At 36.7% G+C, this 21,674-nt stretch overlaps 1 protein-coding gene and 1 long non-coding RNA gene across 14 annotated transcripts in view; one reads left to right on the top strand and one right to left on the bottom strand.

The window, feature by feature from the left end:
- Positions 1-18,501, top strand: LOC124407175 (heterogeneous nuclear ribonucleoprotein R). Of its 13 annotated transcripts, none has more exons than XM_046883049.1 (13): positions 1-523; positions 1,695-2,080; positions 2,592-2,699; positions 2,889-3,065; positions 5,266-5,401; positions 8,124-8,329; positions 8,705-8,854; positions 8,938-9,083; positions 9,181-9,299; positions 13,472-13,486; positions 14,040-14,188; positions 16,208-16,370; positions 18,083-18,501. In XM_046883049.1, exons 1-13 carry the CDS (start codon positions 511-513, stop codon positions 18,322-18,324), a joined length of 2,010 nt encoding a protein of 669 aa, XP_046739005.1. In that variant the 5' UTR covers positions 1-510; the 3' UTR covers positions 18,325-18,501. The 13 variants fall into 13 exon arrangements, with proteins under 13 accessions (XP_046739005.1, XP_046739022.1, XP_046739031.1 ...); XM_046883066.1 differs by lacking the exon at positions 5,266-5,401 and adding an exon at positions 4,400-4,535 and having other exon boundaries at positions 4-523; positions 16,208-16,361; XM_046883075.1 differs by lacking the exon at positions 5,266-5,401 and adding an exon at positions 4,400-4,535 and having other exon boundaries at positions 4-523; positions 16,208-16,361; positions 18,086-18,501.
- The window catches only part of LOC124407220, a 20,970-nt gene continuing 14,221 nt past the window's right edge, over positions 14,926-21,674 (bottom strand). Inside the window, exon 3 of the long non-coding RNA XR_006929300.1 lies at positions 14,926-14,937. This is a non-coding gene — a long non-coding RNA (uncharacterized LOC124407220). The remainder of the gene's footprint in view (positions 14,938-21,674) is intronic.

The raw sequence follows: 21,674 nt of genomic DNA on the forward strand, positions 1-21,674 counted from the left end.
GCGGGGCGCGAATACATTCGCACGTTGTATGTACCTACCGACGTGAACGCACACAGGCGGCGAACCGCGAAGCAAGACAAGGAAAAGCAGACGGTTGAATCGGATTGGGGCGCAAGCAAGCAAACTGGTTTGGTTTTGTAGGGCTTGCACCATTGCACCGCTCTCTCGGCGACAGTCCAATTTATGCATTACGCGGCTATGTAGGCACTCTACGATATCAAAACTACGCTGTGCCCCGGAACATAATATCATTGCAATATTGCAACACCAAAGTGCCTACGCGAAATTATAAAACACTGGTGAAATCAAATTTAATATCGGTCAGACTTTGATATTGTGATTCTATGCAATTTCTACGCGGATCTACTGAAACTAAAAACAATAATTAAATAAAAATTATCGCACGTCAAGGCAGTGGCTAAATTTGTAAACCATATTATAATACTTATCACCTATAATAAATCGGAAGTGTTCTCGTTATAATATAATTCCAACACACCTCTAATAACTATGAGCGTTAAATGTATGAGTTTTGAATAATATTAATATACTTGATCAGTGTGTTTGCATCCGAAATTGTTTCTTTTCGCAAAATTATATTTCCATCAGAAGAGGTATAAATTATTTTCATAACTCTTTGTTCCATTTTATTTGCCAGTTTCTGACCGAAAATCATATCAGCGTCCTTGTTTCTATCTTCCGCCGTCTCGTTCGCCAAGTGCAAACTGCATATGTACTGCACAAGCGGGTTATTTTATTCTTAGTTTTCGCGCGAGCCAATCCAAATCCGCGATTCTGGTAAAAAGAAAATGGCCAACGTAGCTCGCTGGGTTTGAGCTTATCTTTGCGCGTCGTTTTGTGAACCCCGAAGTACGCGATCACGTTGACGTCTGCCGCCATTTCCTCACCGGAGGATTCTGTTCAGTTATTTTCTGAGGTAATAAAACCGTGTTAGTTGAAAATAACGCGAACTTATATTGTTTCCACATTTTTATCATCAATTTTCTAACCGGTGAAATATCACTAGTCGTTCCACGGCGAGTTGTTGCAAGTGACGCGTCGGGTGCAGAAATGCACCGCATTCTTTAAGACGTACGGGATGCAACCTCTTGCCGGCCGGCTACCCTTTGCGGTTCGCAATTTCCATTTTTTTTTTTTATTTTGCAAAATGCAAGGAAAACCTAGTGCGACACTCGGCCTTATTTGCTCAAACTCATCAACTCGTCGATGACGGGTCCGGCTCAATTGTAGGGGGGACTATGTATCTATTTTTAATGACGCGACCAGTTTTTCTCTCCTTATCTTCAGATATCAGCCATATCCCTCTGCATACATAACGCGTGTGTGTGTATATTTTTTATATGCATATATATTTTTCAACTTTCTCTAGCTCTTCGTTTATTCAAATCTATATTTCTCTTTGTGTACAGTGATATCTTGTCTTGACTACGCTATCGTCTGTTGTCATCACGCGGTTGTTACAATCGAGCATGGAATTGTCAGGCGCGAGCTTCAAATCCACGTTTGTTCAGCTTATTTAACGGCACTTGGGTTAATTTAAAGAAATAAGTGATCCCTTTGACATCCGGCTCAACCTTCCAACCCTAGAGTATATGAGAAGTTGCGGTTAGGTGTATCATTGTTACAAGTGCCAAAACCAATGTGACTCGTGATGCACGATTCCATTTTTGCAGCTATGGCAGAGGGGAATGGGGAATTAAAAATGGAGGAAAAGCAACCAAAGGACGAAATGGAATACGTCGAGAGAACGGAGGATTACGCGAAACTCGTACAGTACGGACTCGACGAGAAGGTTGCAGGAAAGCTGGACGAAATTTATAAAACTGGAAAATTGGCTCACGTAGACCTTGATGAAAGAGCTCTGGATGCCCTGAAAGAATTTCCTGTTGACGGTGCATTGAATGTTCTCACTCAATTTCTCGAGTCCAATCTGGAGCACGTTTCGAACAAGTCCGCTTACTTATGTGGTGTCATGAAAACTTATAGACAAAAGAGTCGCGCTGGCCAAGGAGCTGGGGCTAGCACAACTCCAAAAGCGCCCGATGAGGACAAGATCAAGGTAAAAATGGTCATTTTTAATCAACAATAAATTCCCAACTGATGCAAATGCATAAAATATTATTGTAACAACATTCATCGAATATTCTTAACTTCAAACGATTCGTACAAAGTTTTTTAACAACCTTCCCATCGCTTGGTTTTGTATTGGGTCTTAGTTTGTCTACATGGTCAATGATTCTTTACTGCGTATACAGTCCTTCGACACAAAGGACAATATATGATTTTACAAGAAGCCTACATAATTGGCTCTCCCTCAGAATAAGCGTAGCTTATTGCTACTCACAGCTTGCGGCCCTCTAGTCAAAGTGGGTTGCTTGGACTTGGGGTAAAATAATTTGTTACTAATTGCATTTACAGACTCCATATCCGCAATAGCTGATGATTGGAAGCTGTAGAACTTCATAGTAAATTACTAAATTATAAGAGCATTTTAAGAGTATGAAATCATTGTGAGGATGCTGATTGTTGATATAAAATATGCACTGATTTGATTTTGTTTTATATTCCAGATGATATTAGAGAGGACTGGGTATTCCTTAGATGTTACAACGGGTCAAAGAAAGTACGGTGGCCCTCCCCCAGGTTGGGAGGGCCCCACGCCAGGGAATGGTTGCGAGGTAGGAAGAATAAACCCATGACTAAATATCGGCGGTTTAGAAAGTTTAGGGTGGTGCGTGTAATCGACGTGCTGCCAACAGTAAAAAAAAATTTCGACAACTGATAGATACGAAAAACTACGTTGTAATAAAAATGAATTATACTGATATATATCATACAGCTGTTTTTTTGATTATGTGTTAATTCAGGTGTTTTGTGGAAAAATTCCGAAAGATATGTACGAGGATGAATTAATTCCGTTGTTCGAGAAATGTGGCATGATTTGGGATTTGAGACTGATGATGGATCCCATGACTGGTTCCAACAGGGGATATGCATTTATCACGTTCACTAACAGGGAGGCTGCTCAACAGGCAGTAAGAGAGGTATGTGACTACATAATATGTATATGTGTATATATATATATATATTATCCGTATATACATATATATATATATATATATATATATTTTGTATTACCTGGACTACTTGTCATAGAACCACTCTTATAACGTGTACCAACTTACTTCTATTTTTCTTACCCCATAGTTAACACCATGCCGCTACGGAACCATTGGATATATTTATTTATTTATTGTTTACAAAATTTTTAGAGATGTTACAAAATTGTTATTGCTACCAAAACATGCTCTCGTTGAAAACGTTTTTAGTATTAGTATTCTGGCTTTTGCTTTGGCTCTTGTCTCCTAACAAGTGAACTGTGAACTTATTTGATTAGTGGAAAATTTTTGTTTGAAATGAAATCTAGTTAAAATAATTACACGCTCTTGTATGTATCTTTTGATTGCGATTCGGTGATTTTAATTCACTGTATGTCGATTTCCAAACACAAATTAATAACAGAATCGATTTATTATCTCTCTGCCAGAAATAATGCTGTGCAAACATTTTGAACGGGTGCAATTTTATTTTTTATGTGGCTTGTTCTGTGTTCGTACTTACTTGCTTTTTTTTTCTCAGTAGTACGTATTTTCTCTGGACATGTTAATATTATTATTTTTTTAAAAGTTCCGTTTTTTTAACAGGACGTTAAGTGGAATTAAATATTGATGCTTACTCTATGAACAATCCACATATCTGCTACTCTCATACATATATGTCCCTGACCATTTATTTCATGTTTAATTACTTTGACATCTAATTTGTCCCAGCAGTACTATGTATTAACGACGTTCTATGGATCAAGTTTAATTTCCAGCTCTCCTCTTTGCTCAGTGGGCAAAATTGGGAGTGGAGAACCTTACAAAAAGAGTAATGAACGAATAGAAAAGAAATGAAAATGAAAAACAAGGAGAAAAACAAACAAATACAGGAAAAAGAAAATGTATCTTGTATGGTTTAATTGGTTAGGGGTATATTCACTTAATTGGTTTCACCTAATTGGACAGTGACAATTTTGCTAACAAAATTTAAAAATTGGTAGACTAAATTTTCTTTGCAGGATACATGATATGTGAACGCCGGTTTCCTATATTGTGAAGACTCGAGCGATAAAACGCATGCCAATCAATCGGTATCACGGACCACGCCATGCTAACTATTGATGCCACTTTTTTTTTTTCCATCGTTTCTTTTGTCTCGCTAAATTGTACATTTTGAACCATTTCCGAAATTTAACCATTTGTCGTAATTTATCACCTATATGGAACAATTCATTCAAACAAAATTAGGCATGTGTGTGTTTTTCTTCATCCCACAGCTCGATAATCACGAAATAAAACCCGGCAAGAGTCTGAAAGTAAACATTAGTGTTCCTAATCTACGACTTTTCGTGGGGAACATACCAAAGTCAAAAGGCAAAGAGGAGATCTCGGACGAATTTGGTAAATTAGCAGGTAAAGTGAATTCGAGGCGTGTGTTACCTACCTACCTACCTACCTGTCTACCTGTACTGTCACATAAGAGTTTGGTAGCTTTAAGTAGTGGTTGTAGATGGTATGGAACTATGAAACTATGGAAAACTCGAATCGATCCAAGGATCGAACTATCAGTGACACTTTCGATTCTAGTCAGTCTCCTTGCCTCTCGGTTTATTAGTGAGATTAGTAACACCTCTCTGGTCCATGTCTTCTTTTCCTCTTATATATAGGTCGAGTTATAAGTTGACTTATATGATCTGTTTCCTACTCTTTACTGTCCCTCGCTCCACTGTTACCTGCATACTTCCGGTCAGATTACCTACCTTGTTTCACCGTTCATGCTTCCTCGCCAATTTATCTTCCAATACGTATGGGACAAATGAATCAATTGAGTATTCAACAAGTCGTTATCACGGATTACTGTTGAGCATCAATGCACCTTTGCTATGTACTTGAAATGCGACTTATGACTAAGCCCCAAGTATGGGGGTTCCGGGAGACCCACGTGGACCGCGGGGGCGTATGGCTCGCTAACAAACGGACAGGCACTCCCACCAGTCCTCTGTAAAGCTTCCTCACGACCTTTTCCCTTCGACCCACTACCTAGAATCACTTTACAATACCTCACTTTGCTGTCAGCCGATAAGCAGGCGAAATCACAAGAGGCAAGCTTAATTGGCTCTCTCCTTCCACATTATTCTTACAGCTAAATGATTATGAGATTCGGAAAGGCAAAAAGATTGGTGTTACCGTATCTTATAACAATCACCGCTTGTTTGTGGGAAATATTCCAAAGAATCGAGACCGAGATGACTTGTTCGAAGAGTTTACAAAACATGCACGTAAGTTGACAAATGCCCTTAAATCAGCAGGCAGTGGTTGAAGGAAGTTCAATCGGGAGAAAAATATCTAAATTAGTCAGTCAGCCAGTCAGTTGGTTAATGCGGTTGATACGACGCCAGATGGTTTGAAGTTCAACTGTCCAGCATTCGGGACATATTCTAATCTCCAGTCAATATTTCATGCAAATTTTATCAAATCTCCGAAATTCCACAAATTTTTTTTAAATGCTGGAGTTTATGATTTATTCAAAGCTGGTATTGAAAATTTTTTGGAAAGAGGGCCTGCCCAAGTTTGTTTATGAGTCTGGCGATTGCATGATAGATGAAAGAAAAATTCTTCACACCCATGTATTAATAAATTGTTGGACAGACTTGCGCATAGACACCCATTCATATACTTCACATGGTTACTTTTGTTATTTGACATTTACTGTGCATTGATATTCTTATTATTAGCTTGTTTTATAGTCGTGATTAAAGACAAAACGTATCTTCAATATTTCAATACTAATAAAACAAGATCCGGAAGTGCTCTTCTCTACACTGAAATTATTTACAACGTGCTTTTGTGCAAATCAAAATCTTTTCAATCTTCGTCACATTCCAAGTCACACAAGGATTTTTCATATGTTAGGTTTGATAGAACAAGTAATTCATTTTCATCAATTGAATGTGTATTATACATGTACACACGGGGATATGGATTCTGAGACTGCTAACTTTTTCATTAAGTCAAATTCAGCCTGTAGCAGTCTGCGAACAGTGACACTGCAGGCTGCATCTGTATTGCCAACGTAATTGACTCATCATAGAAATTGGCAGTCTCAGAATCCATTTCCCTGTGTGTACGAGTATAACGATCACTTGAAAGTTCTCACACTAACTCTCGAAGTCTGGACACAGAGAGGAGGCCAGTGATAGAAATACATGTTTGAAGTGTTGCATACATTTTCAATTGCCAATTTTATACTATTATGTGACATTTGGTAAGAGTTGAGAGGCCAACACCTAATTACATTGAATATACCTTGTATGCATACATGCACGATTTTATACGTGCATATGCATGTACACACGCACATTAAATTACTAAGATCAGACAACAATATATCTTCACAGAATATACCTGTCTCCCAATTCATGTTTGCATTATTCTTATAACTAAACTGAGAGGAAGGAGAAGTGTACCGTGTCCTACAGAGAATTGCCATAGTTAATCAGATAATGTGACACAGGCATTGCATTTTTTTAAACTCGTGTTGTCTGATGTATCCATGCTAATCTGTGTGTTGTTACTAAACGGTAAAGTTGTAACTTTCTGGATAACACGATTCTTTGTATGCTGATCAAATATGTGACAAGATCAAGTCTTCTGTCCAACAAACAAATTATTATTTTTCTAACCGTACATCACACGGCCAGAATACTAAGCTAACGTTTGGTCCACCCATGTATGTTCAAGCATTCGTACACGCACACGTAACAATGATAGACTCAACAATTTATACACATGTAGAAATCTCTTTAGGATTAAGTGCTTAGACTTGATACTAAAACTGTTTTGAAAATTTGCAAGATGCTTCAATTGCAGTATATTGGAATGAGCGTGAGGATAAGGGAAAAATTGTCAAGTTATCAGCTGAGTAGTAAAATAATCTTGTGTATATAGAAAAGATTGACGCAAACTAAAGTTGGACCTTGGATCAATCGTGATTTTATTTTGATTAGTATTGAGGAATAGTTTTTTTTATAGTGTTACTATGATTATCTTATGGCTTGGCATTGTTTTATACCTTGAATAATTACTCTTTGTTGAAGAAATATTGTTGTTGAGTTTACAGATCAAATCTAATTTTAGGTTGCCAGCATTTCCTCCTGCGAGGAAATTTTTTGTAATCAATTTTTGACACATGATACCTATAGTGGATTATCGCTATCTCTGGCAAACTTCCACTATTCATTACTTTCAATTCTTATCCTGCTAGAACATCTTGACACTCGTGCTTATCATTCACTTAATTCAGTTGCCGTCTTCTTATTACCTCGGTAGCATATTCAAATGAAAATCATTTGATTAGCCTAGGTCTGTTGTCATCGTCAATATAGGCATATACGAATCCAAGTTCTTTTCTTTCGGGATGCTAGCAGTTGCAAAGATTCTGTTTTGATTTGTTATACCTACATACCTATACAAAGGAGCATAAATGTTTATGTACTAATATGTATCTATGACTGGTGCGTGTGTGTGTATGTGTATGTCCGTACTATATGTATACACATACGCACGTATTTACGTATGGGATAAGCACGAAAGTCAGTGAACCGTTAGATTATATTTAGAAACAGGTATTGCTTATTGTTTGGATATTTTATATCTCGTCAAATAGAGTTTGAAATATTTAGGTAGCAGTGACAGATTCTGGAATATTTTTATCTTTCAATAATCCAATCTTTTTATCATTTGAATGATATCAAACAATGCAAATTTTATTCAAAGGAATTCTAATACCGGAGAAAAAATTGAGTAATTCAGCATAGTAAATGATTATTTAAAGAAACAACATTTTTCGTAACCAAAATTGGTATAATTCTCTAGATCTGTTTTCTTGTGTTTTTGCGGATTTTCCGTTCTGTTCCTGTAGTTCTTTTTAGTTTTATTATTTCACTTTAAATGTTCCAAAACGAGCCTTACCTATGTTTTATATTATTTTCCACCATATAGCTGGCCTGACAGAGGTGATTATCTACAGCTCACCGGATGACAAGAAGAAGAACAGGGGATTCTGCTTTCTGGAGTATGAGTCTCACAAATCGGCCTCTCTTGCTAAGAGGAGATTAGGCACTGGTCGTATCAAGGTCTGGGGTTGTGACATCATAGTCGATTGGGCTGATCCTCAAGAAGAACCTGATGAGCAAACCATGTCTAAAGTAAATATTTTCCGTTCAATCTTTATGCGTATGTCGTATCATTTGAACCTTTCAATTCCCAATCTGTTTATTGCGATTCGGCTCAATTAGGCGTGCCCCAAACTTTTCAATACTTCCATGCTGGCTTCGATGTGATCATATTACCAATAAGGTGAAACTGGTGTGAAAGACATGTTCTTGCTTTAAAAATAATTAGATCATTATTTTGGATAGTCAAATGCACAAATATAGTCATGCTAGAAACACTTTTTGTTTTTGCGGTACAAAAACTATCTCTGTCATGCATTCTGTATGCTGCATGGGCGACACAACACAAACAATCCTTGTAGTAAAACAGTATTAAATAAATTATTTTTTTTTAATTTTCATTTCCAGGTACGAGTGCTATATGTGAGAAATCTAACACAAGATTGCTCAGAAGAAAAATTGAAGGAATCTTTTGAGCAATTTGGAAAAATTGAGAGGGTGAAAAAAATCAAGGATTATGCTTTTATACATTTTGAAGATAGGGATAACGCTGTTAAGGTAATATTCTGTTTCATTTTCAATCAATACAATATACAATGAAAATAAGTGAACATTTTCTCTACGAAATTGATTTCACACAGGCAATGCGCGAGTTAAATGGAAAAGAAATGGGCGGTTCCTACATAGAAGTTTCGCTTGCAAAACCACCGTCGGACAAAAAGAAAAAAGAAGAAATCCTTCGAAATAGAGAACGCAGAATGCTGCAGATGATGCAAGTTCGTGGCGGGTAAGATTTTGTAACCGATAATTTTCTTCTGTCTATTTTCTTCACCCTACAAAATAATGTTGCAACTGATTTGTCTGTGGTTATAAATCATTTATAGAGGTTCCCCATCTCATACAAGCATGATGGGAGGTCCCATGCAAGTTCGAGGCCCAGGTGGTCAAGGACTTCGAGGTGCCGGTGCTGGTATACGTGGAGCCATGGGCCGTGGCGATTATGGTAAGTGGGGGGCAGTTGATTAACCAAAATAGCATTTAAAAATTTATGTCAGCAACATTTTACCTACTTATCGCTGTTTATTTAACCAGCCATTGGATGAACTTGCAAATATTGTTTTCATATGACATCTCCCTTTTCATTTAATTTAATAATTAAGACGATTAAGACGAACGAAATTTGTCGTTACGTTAATTTAATTGGGATTATTAGAATAATTCATAACCTTGCGGGCTATTCTTCATTGAAAACAAATTTTGACAACTATTTTCCATGTGTATTTGTATACAGGGTGATTTATTTGTTCCTGAAGCATACGCATAAGCAGCTCTCTCCCATCTGGGTCTCGCGTTCAGCAACGAATAAATGATGCTGTATTTACACATATTCCACCAATTATCAGCACATTTTTTAACCACTAAAAATGGGTATTGCTTTAATCTTGATAGTTTGTTGTGTATGTCTAATTATGAATAATCTGGGTTAAGAGATGGCTAACCTGTGACCTTTCGATTCCCTTTCAAACTGGCCTCTAGAAATGAGGTGTTTGATCAAGTTAATAGCGGCAGAAAAGTATTGAACATGTTCTCTGATAATGACAACTATGGTCTTCAATCAGTACCTTAATTTGCATTTTCAATAAAAGGACAAAATTGTAGAATTGACTAATTTTTTCTTCTAAAGATAATACTTCGTTAAAGACGTTACTTCGTTTTTTCGCAGGATGACATTTAAAATAAATATATCTAATGAATATTTATGCATTTTTCGAGTAGATCCGAATATCCGTAATGAAATTGAAGTGGGTGATTGAACTATTTTATTATCACCAAGGGTAATATCATTCACTTGTAATCATAACAAATTGGTAATAGTCATGAGACTCCGTAAATTTAAAAAAACTACCACTATAAAATCTGACTTGATTTCTCTTAATTTGCAGTTCCTAATGAAATTTTCATAATTTTCACATAAAACTAAACTTGCTATACGCAGCAAACCATTTAAATTGCAACAAATTCTATTTTCTGGTGCATCGAAGTTATGCTGATCATTGGTAGAATTCTCTTTTAATACTTATATATATACTTCCATATGAAAATTGAAAAAATGTTCCATACTCATTCACACGCGCGCGTGCTTATGCCCACAATTTGGTGAGGCGGATACCTGCTTGCCCTTTGAGCTGAGTTGATACCTTACACTAAATGCTATACCCTCAATAGGTACTTAGGACGGGGGGGCCTTCATCAACATTCACAGAACAGAGGGGAAAAGAAACAAAGAGGGAGAATTAGAGAGTGAGCACGCGCGCGCGCGTGTGCAAATACTCAAGCTGGCATTTTACACTTATGGTGGAGGCCAACTCGAAATGGTTTATAAAAGTGGCGTTGCAACCAATAACTTCAAAAAACCTTGCTTGAAGAAATTGTATGTATTGAAATTGGCGGATTTCATCTGGTTTCATTTAATAGCATAAGGTCATCATTGCTGGATGTTTTCATAACTGTTTCCTACAAAGTTGAAGAAAGAAGTACAAATGAGTGTACACTTGTTTCATTGGCTGAGTATTAGTACCGGTATCCCATATATCGTGCCTTCGTGACCCCTGCAATATCATATAACTTATTGCTTGCTGTTCGGCGACCAATGTCATTAATGGTTTAGACGTTGAAGCTGTTTGAAAATAATTATCTGTTCTTTTTGTAAAAATGTAACTGGTTAATTAGAAAATGTTCATATTACCGATAGCTTCAATTGCTCAAAATGCTCAAGTAGGTGGATAGTTTCTTTTACAGTGGTCTTCTAGGGAAAAAATTGTAGGAATATCAGGATGATGACAGTCAGTCATTAGATGAAACAAAATTGAAGCCTGTTCATATGCGTGGTCTGGTTATTGAAAATTATGTTTTTTTGAGCTAATCTCACATTTAGCAGCTGAGAGGAAAGATTTTTTTGGCGTGTACACATCTGTATTCCATATGTGTTATGTATTACTAGACCTTGATTTAGATTAGCTCAAACATAAAATTTTGTGATAGCTAAGGCCCGACAATACATCAATTTCGATATTTATTCAGGAGATGTTGAGAATATGACATAGTTGAGCGTGGGTTTTACTATCAGCCTGTTCTGAAATACAATAACTTAGCTTATAAGGAATTGGTCAACTTTTGGCTTTAACTCATTTACGTTATATGCCTCATGGTTTTTGCAAGCATTGAAATTCTTTTTTTTTTTCAAGAATAGCCGTAAAATTAAGTATTTCAAAGTTGAACATTAGTTAATTAACATCTATGTCACATTCTCTCTTATTCATTAATTTTGAGTCATACACGTGAATTTCATACCGATATGTAAAGGTGCAAAATGATTGAATTTCCTTCATAATAGCACATTGAAAGAAATAGTCATTTGTTGTTCCATAAAATAGGTATTCAAATTATTAAGTGTATAAACCGTTCATTGAATTATCGAATGTCATTTTCACATTTCTAACCAGTTTTGCAGACCCTACAAATATTGGTAAACTTAACTCACTCATCACACAAACTATATCCCGCATGCTTTTTGGGGTTCTCCATCACATTACTTAATTACATACCCAATGCTTTTGCGCATGATAGGTAAAATATAAAGTGTGAAAAAATTGTTGACGTTTGAGAAGCTAAATATTTATAATACATGTCGCTCAATCCGCCATTCTTCACCGAGGTTCAACCACATCAGGGTAGTTCTCACCCTGAAAAATTCACTTTTTAACAAAAATTATATCAACAGTATATTTTCAGGTTCCATAGAACAGAACTCAACTTTTATTTCTTCCGTTAAAGTTTCGTCCCTTCCGGTACATCTGGATTTCGTAGAGTGGGGTTCGAAAAGAGTGACTATTAAACAAAATTAGAAAATTCCGTTTTTCTTCATTTTTTCTTCAATATGTATATTACTTTTTTGAAATCTATATCCAATTATTGGTTGGTATTGTTATTATAGGTTCAATCCTACTTTGTCTTCAATGAATTTATTGAAAAAAATACCGGATGAAAAAAGAAGAAACAACGCAAAAAGAACAATTTTCGAATATATTTGAAGGTCATCCCTTTCGACTCCCATGCTACAAAATTCTATTTTACTGAATAAAAGACACAATCTTTCAAGGGAAAAAATAAAAATGACTTTTTGCATCATGGAACCTTTCTACATGATTTCTCGAGAACAAGAGAATTTTTCAGGCTTGACCAAAGTACTCTCATGGAAAAAGTGATTTTTTCGGGTAATATTATAGATAACGCTTCTTCTATTTTTTATTACGGCTGTTGAAGGCAGACATGTCATTGAACAAAGTCAAACTATTATGCATAGAAGTGAAGAATAATTTTTTCTTCTATTCTTTCCCTAAGACCAATACAGTTGAAGGTTGAACATTTCACTGATCACCCCCCCTTTTCACGTAGAATAAGATTTGGGAATAGCAGAAAAACCGAAAATTGATTCCAGGATTGCTGGGTGAAGAATGGTATATGAATTATATGAAATGACTTGAATTGAATAATATTCATCCTTGATCAATAACATCCTAAGATCCCAATATCCTAAACTGCATTAGGTTTTGCCAAGCAATAGTAATAATTAATAGTAACAGCTGGACCAATTCTCTAGACCAGTTTTCCCAAATTGTTGCCAAAAATGTCAACCAATATGTCAAACTGATTATTTTTCTTTTTTTTTTTTCTTTGACTTGCGGTTTCAATTCAAGTATTATACAAGAATCAATAGAAGAAACAGATTGCTTTAGGTAGTTATGATTAAACATACACAGAATAAAGCTCAAGCCTTGCGCTCAGAGAAAATTGGTAGTGTCAACAGAGTGGGGCAGACCAATAAAGACGGGAAAAATTGGAGAATTAGGCTCAGCTATTGACCATTGTTAGAAAATCAACCCCATCATACCCCGCTACACTCGACGTCCTCCATAGCCTTGTATTATATCAAATTACCAAAAAAATGCATGTGTATTGTTTGTTTTGTACACGCGTTTCTGGTGCCCTTGTGGTATTTATTCATTTTGAGTGGTAATGTGTTGTACACAATGCCAGGGAAAAGTATGGTCATCTATCTATATATTAATATTTGTGAGGAGATGTATGCACAACAATTATAAAATCTGATTACAGCTGTCAAGGAAATAGGTAAGCTGCAACTTTGACGTTGTGTTATGTTGTAGATTGGTAATTTTTTTGTAACAGCTCTTTATTATCAAAATCTCATTACAAGTTACTATATTTACAATTATACCGTATAGAGTCGTCGAAAATTGTTAAGCTTAGCTTGCAGATTGTATTCTTACGATTAATTAGAATAATGTAATATCAAAGTTGAGTTGTTATAAAATTATTCTTCTTAACATCTAATTCTAAGGACAAATTTTCAATGACTCGTATCGTATAGATCCGTAACTAATGGTGATGATAGAGTGATCACTGCCAGCTTTCAATCAAACAATACATGCGATACTGTAATTATGTTTCGATGTAATGACATGTTACAGTTTCGCCCAAGTTTCTTTATGAACCGTGATTTTTTGATACATAAAATCCTTTTTAAAATTTTTTTTTCTCAAATTGGCGTATTAGAAATGTTCTTTTCCCGGCATGCCTTTATTATGTACTTTATTTGAATAAGTTTCCAATTTGGATATATCGTGGCTAAATTTGGGTCTATTTGTAATGTGTGTTTTTATAGATTATGATTACGACTATTACGGTTATGGGGATTATCGAGGTGGCTACAGTGATCCATATTACGATGACTATTATCGATACGAAGATTACTATTTCGATTACGCGCCGCCTCCGCCACCTGCCAGAGGGAGGGGCAGGCAGCCTCAACCGGTGGGTCGCCTTTTTTAATGGTTTTAAAGTCGTTTTCGTTCTTGAATCATATTACTTTGATATCAGCGGTAGTTTGACTGTGGCACAGTGTTCGCGATCCCTACTATTTATGTATTTCCAATTTACCGTCTCCGCCATCCACCCACCTTTTAGTATTATTAACAATATTTTCTAACCGCTCGTGCCAACTTTAGTAAATACTAATGCTGGGGTGCAATGTTTCTAACTAACATCCATATTTGGTGGGCAACGCCCAGCACTCGCGGCGTTTTTTCCTTATAAACATTCATTGAGCGTGTGATGCAAGTGTGAGTAAATGTCCACCACAATGCCAGACACATAATTTGTTGTACACCACATTGTAACCCCCTCCCCCTCATGCTCCCACCTTCTTGACCTCAGTCAACTAACGCCAGAATGTTCATCATTAATTTTCTCACTCCGAACACGTTGCCACTCTCAAATTGCTTGCAAATCATATCTGAGCCATGGTAGACCCATTCTAAATTACAGCCAAAGTGAAGCCGGGAAAAGCAATGAAAATAATCTTACATTAGAAAAGAGAAGTTGATGTTACAAAGATGCCATTCTGTAGCTGATGGAAAAAAAGCGCGTTTCTTTTCAGTGTTGCAGGATTGCCTAATAATACCCATCGTTATGCCAGGTGAATTTCTAGTTGTAGGTAGAATGCAGTGTATAAGGAGCTTTCTTTACCTTATTTCCAACTTCCAATCAACTAAAATTCATTCCTCAATTACTGATTCATTATCTATCTGTAGAGCGACGTCGCGTCTCGTGGCTCGGATATGATATATTTTTTTATGTCAAGTTGCAGGGTTATCCAAAATACAGGAGCATTGGGCACCCTGTGCGAACAAGATTGAAACATCGATGTCATTTTTTATAATACTTGCAATCGATCTTTTCTCCAAATGCATCTGGGTGAAACAATTTTCAACACCTATTAACTGTCAGTTAATTATCTGATCAATTGCAAATCAGTGAGCTTCATGGTCAGTTTGCATAATTGTAATAAAAAGTCCACGCCCAGGAGAAAAGATTGGTCACAGACAAATGACATATTTCGGAGTTAAGGATAACGCCATTCGGAACTTGGAAGAAAGTCAAGACTGATGTATGATATAGAGAATTTATTATATTATATTTAATAATTATTTCCAAAGGTACGACGGTCCATGGATAGAAAAGGGAATGAGATAAACGTGACATACGTGCATATAAATGTACGTGTATGTACAAGGCCATTTATTCGTTGCTGATTACAAGTGCAACTGACGCTGTCGTTCTATCTAGCTCTCTTGTTCAGCAACGAGTAAATGACCCTGTAGATTAACTGGTATTTAACCAGAACCCTACTCATCTAAATTAAAACGCTCTTGCTTGCTTCAGCATACTCTATCTGCTTATGCTTAGAATTAGTTGATAGTTACAATGCTCTGCTTATGTTTGATTAACAATAATCTAGCTGCCAGTGCAGTAGTTGTGTCGCTTCAAGTTCCTTCACCCCAAATCCGGTCTGCTTTGGCTTAAATTTGGATAACTCTGCTAACGCTGAATGCAAAAACTTAATATTGCGTGAAATATCTCGGCTCTTGTAGCAGATAAGGTCGTTTATTTGTTGTTGAATACAAGCGCGAATAACGCAGCCGTTTCACCTTACACCCACATAAGTGGTTCTCTTTCATCGAGTTGTCACGTTCAGCATCAAATAAATGACCCTAGATGTTATCTTTTACATAAAAGAGTTGATGACGAAGGATAAATTGACAATGTCGGTGTGTTATACAGTAAACAATGTGAATTAGCCAATCAAAGAGGGGAATCACAGTGAAGGAGACAATTTCGAAAATTAACTGTAAAAGACAAAGATCAACATGACCGGGGGCGTGGGGAGGAGGGGAGGGGAGGGGGGTGTTACCTTTTGATTGTAAAATAATGATGATGTTAAGTGAAATAAGCACCAGAGGGGTAACGATTGGGTGTGTGTTCTTTGGTCAGGCTGGTGGGCGTGGCGTAATGCCACGTGGCAGGGTCGGTGGCTCCCAGGCCCGTGGCCCGGTCAGGGGGGGGCGCAACCCCGCAACCTCAGGGACCCGTGGGGCTCAGCGGCCAGCCGCTCGTGGGGGGGTCCGCGCCAAGGGAAGTTTACCAGGTGAGGATGGTCTGTATCTCCACAATGAATCATCTTTTTCGTAATAATATTCTAATTAAGTTGATGCTACTCGGACTATTTTACCTGCCAAACTGTTATATGCTCGTCGCTACTAAATTTGCCGCTAGTTTGCCTAACGGTGTAGTTATCAGTACTTTTGACCAATGCAGCTTGAATAGTTTCAAAAGACTGTCGTCTCACCATTGTATACATTATAAATTTAGTTTTCAGACTGCACTTCGCCTCTCCTGTTCTATTTTAAATATGTTTCTTACAATACTCCATTGCAACGAGGAGAGTCTCCATAATGTAGCTATTGATATTTTATTAATCTTGCTTAGATAGTTTTTGAAACATCTGATAATAAAATTAATTAACAATGCAGAAGAGCTTCACCTATTCAATTTGATTCAGACCAGGCTATCTCAGCTATTTAACAATAACAGGGTACTGCCACCTGTCAAGGTGCTGTTGCAAAATTGGCTGGTGTGAAACGATCTCTTTGTGAAGGAAATTATGATAGTATCGATCGACCTAATAGTGGGAGTAAAGACTAGTCGAGTACATCAAGATGTAATAAGCAAGGTTCAGATCTGCAAACTTGCCGGTGTCGTGCATTGAAGGTTGGATACAAATGAACCAATTGAATATTTGAGGCTTTTGTAAAAAACTCAAGCAATGTGCCAGCATATTATGTACACACCTCCTGCACACTCATTGCTTTCTAACATCCTTGTTTGCTCGTATCATACTTTTAGTACACGACCAGGCAAAATATTAACCCTTTATAATATTTCAAGGTTGTTAACTCCAGAATTATCTGCAAAATCAATTATATATTCCATAGTTCAATCGTACAATGATAATTAATATTTAGATTTCTTACTATTCTTCCCGTGTGATAACACTTGGAGTAATGTTGCTTGATCCTCCTAGACATACTCAAATCCTGTGATGTAATGTACGTCCAACTTTTTTCTTCAAAGTATAGTATGATCAACACTTGTTGCAATCAATTGACGAATATGAACATGAACGTGGTTTTCATCAATTTTATCTCGAAAAATAATTATATGGCATATATTACCTACATAGGTATATATATTTACCAATGGTCAAAAAGAACATCGATTTCTTGTGTTGAAATTTGTAGAAAAAAATATACTTCTATTCATTTAATCATGGTAGTTAAAGTCACTTGGTTAGTGGTAAGCAATTATGGAGGAATTTTCTATTGTTTTATGGACTATTGTACTGCACTGACGTTTTTTAAATTTTTATTCTACATGACATGTCGATTTCATGATTGATTTCCACTCTTAAGAGTATATTATCTTCCAGTATATTGAGATGAAAGCTATGCAATGTGGCAATCTTTCTCAGATGCAAGGTTCAGTTACAAATTTTTTTATCTTTAGTTGATCCTCGCGTTGTATATTTTATAGTAAATTACTCATCTCCTCTTCCCTCCAAGGCACATCTGACCTATCCAATCAATACTAACTCGTGCATAATTTATAAGTGTAGCAATATTTTGAAAAATCCCATAATGTGTCACTTACAACGAGAGCCGAGACTTTGTTTGTTGGTTGAAAAAGCTGCTCCCCTTGGTGAACAATATTTGGATTTAAATTTTAACATCATTTCGCGTTAAATTTAGTATGCTATTTTCTCAGAAATGTGAAGCCTAGTTTCTCATATGTAACACATTTTCTTCGCAGCAGGTAAGCGAAAATTTGACGGGGGTCACCAGAACCAGGGGGAATGTAAACGTCGCTTCCAGAGCAGCTGGGGAAACCAGCCCCTCGCCCAACAGCCATTGGGGAATTCGTACAGATTGGCGAGTGTGAATGGTGGTGGCGGCGGCGGTGGCACTGGGTTTGGTGACAGGGGTACCACTGTTGGAGGTGCCTCCAACGATGATCATCAATGGTATCAAGATTCTTATCAATCCTGGAGCTAACTTCTACCAGTCTGTGAGTGAATAAGCTAATAAGAACGCAACCCATCCGTACTATTATATTATTACCAACCAAGAATTGTAAATGTAATGAAACAACCAGCCGTCAATGGCCACTGTGCTCAGCGCCACCACCATTGTCCGTCGTTGTGATTTTTAAGTACAGTGATGTGCCACTGAGACTATGTTAAGCTGGAGTGACTACCCAACCACCCCGTACTATTATTATATTAATTATAAAACTATTCTAAGTAATATTACTATTAGTACTACTATTCCTTCTACTGCTACCGTTACTGCTACCGTTGCCGCTACTGCTACTGTTACTGCTACCATTGCTGCTACTGCTACTGCTACCATTGCTGCTACTGCTACTGCTACTGCTACTGCTATTGCTATTGCTACTGCTACTGCTACTGCTACTGCTACTGCTACTGCTACTGCTACTGCTACTGCTACTGCTACTGCTACTGCTACTGCTACTGCTACTACTACTACTACTACTACTACTACTACGACTTCTACTACTACTACTACTACCTACTACTACCTACTACCACTACTACTACTACTATTACTATTACTACCACTACTACTACTACTACTATTACTACTACTACTACCACTACTACTACTACTTCTACTACTAATACTGCTACCGCTACTGCTACTGCTACTGCCACTGCTACTACCACCACCACCACCACCACCACCACCACCACCACCACCACCACCACCCCCACTACTACCACTACTAATACTACATCTACTGCTACTGGTACTGGTACTACTATTACTGCTGTTACTGCTACTACTACTGCTCCTACTATTGCATCGTCACATTGTTTACTACTGCCAAACTAAGGAAATGAGAGAGTAATAGAAAAGAAGAACTGTCGGTGATGTTGACATTGGGATTGTGATGGCTCGTATTAAGTAAAGTGGGACTCATTGGAGCCTGCAAATTATTACGTGATGCGTAGGTTCTAAGATGAAGTAACATTGAAGAGTGAACGAGAAACCGCGATAGATGAACAGAGAGAAAGGTAGAGTGTGTCTGTGTGTGTATGTGTGCGTGATAGCGCGCCAAGCGCTGCTAGACCTTCTATTGTTGGTCTATAATGTGTACAGTCAGTGAAACTATTATTATTAAGGGTCAGGCATATTTGGTGAGAGGCAGAGATTGTTATACACCAATGGAATAACCCTCTGTCTAACGATCTCTCCACAAGTTTTTTTAATTAAGGTCACGTAAGGAAGTGAGATTGCTATATAGTATTGGAAGAAGTGGAGACGAGACAGGCTAAAAAAAAACCTCTTGTGCATTAGGTCTTTCAATTACAGTGTCCCGAAAAATATATAAAATACATGCGTCTAAATTATCTTATATTTATTTGTTGCAAATGTGTAGTTGCACCAAGGAAAGAAAAAAAAAGGATTAAAGTTTTTATAAAATAAACTATTTGATAAGGGAAGACGAGTACTGAAAAGTATGAAGAAAGAGAAATGATTGATAAATAAGTTATTAAAAAGAGTTGAACTTGAAGTTGAAGAGTTGAGAGAATATTAAGAAAGCAATTTTTTTTCTCAATTTTCTGCAAAATTTTAAATATGTACGTTAGAGAAAATCTGACTATAGAAACAAAAACTTAGCGATGACTTGAAACTCAATTGATAATGATAGTTACAGATTGAAAATAGATTGAAAAATGTACGCAGTGTATACAATGCATGAAACACATACAGCACACACTTTTGAGTGTTGACTTTGTTATTATTGTTAGCCTGTTAGTTAATTGGTAAGAGTTGTAAGTGCGGGCTATAGTCGGTCGCTGTCCCTGGAGCCCAGACAACCCCCTTGTTCTGGAAATAATTCAAGAAGAAATAGAATCTATTGAAACGTACATATTACCAGCACCCCCTGAACAAAGAAATGAAAAAAAAAAAAAGAATTAAAAATGATTAAAAACAAAAAAAAAAAAAAAAAATAAACGATACACAATACACAATTTCTTCACAAGGTATGAGTTTATTAGCCCATAAAATCATGAATAAGTAATAAGAAAAGAAAACCATCTTGGGTCTTTCTACTGAATGGGAGAATGCCAACCATTGTCGAATTTATACAAAAATAATACAATTATACTATTCGACCTCACTGATATAATCACCATGAATGAGGTATTGAAATATAAATCACAAATGCAAACCAATAGTAATGAATAAAGTAAAGCTTGTATCATGGATAACCAATATCACCTCCGGGTGATGAAATAAAAAAAAAAGTGACACAAACAAGAAAAATGTCTGGATAAAGGTTGATTGCTCGCAACCCCCCTTATTTATGAGCATCTTGTTAACTTTTATTAATGTTTTACTTAACTTTATTCCCCCTCCCCCCTCATTGACACACTGTTGTTTCAGTAGGGCAATGAGGTGCTACATTTATTATTAATGATAATGATAATAATATTAGAAGTAGGATTAACAATAATAATTACTGTGCCTCGGTAGACGTCTTTATACGATTATATTGTAATGAGAGAAAATCCCCTCTTCCAAAAAATTTTACGTAAAACAACACTATGCTAAACTACTTTACCTTCTATCCTATTTATAAAAGCATAATATTGATGATACAATACTATTATTATTAACAATATATTAAGAATGATATTGCTAATTATACTGACAATGAGTGGATTTTTACGACATGATGAATGATAACATTTCACATATAAACTTTCGGCCCGAGTCGATTAAAATTTTATTCTATACATAATGTAACGTAAGAAAAAAAAGAAGATTACAGTCAAGATATGACAACAATTTGGTATTTGATTAGGGCAATGGGACCATGACAAGTGAGGCGGTCGAAACTCGCAGTGACGAGACTTTAGACTGATCTAGGTACTAGCGTTATGATACGATTGATCCTACCTTTTTTTTAACAGGCATCCCATACTTTCACTCTAATCTTTTATATGGCGAACAGTGGCAGCTGGGATGCCTTGGGTAGTGGTCATACTTAGGATAATGCATCACTGTGAATGACAACGCCGTAGTCATGCACCCTTTAGCCCACTATACTTCAAAATTCAAAGTACGTACTACCGGGCTTGACATTTTGGTTGACCCATGTCAGGCAGATGTACGAGCCTTGGGTCAAAGAAGTTGTACTGGTTTTGTCCCGAGGACGTGTTTTTTTAATTATATATAAAATATATTATATATTATATTCCTGCAAACATGCATTTTGTGACGTGATGTTATTTAGCAGTAATAAGGAGGAAAACAGTGATACTTGATCACTTGAAAACCATGTTATATTTTGCCAACTGTCAGCTCCATAA

The sequence above is a fragment of the Diprion similis genome, chromosome 1 (genome assembly GCF_021155765.1).
Source record: "Diprion similis isolate iyDipSimi1 chromosome 1, iyDipSimi1.1, whole genome shotgun sequence".
NCBI lineage: Eukaryota > Metazoa > Arthropoda > Insecta > Hymenoptera > Diprionidae > Diprion > Diprion similis.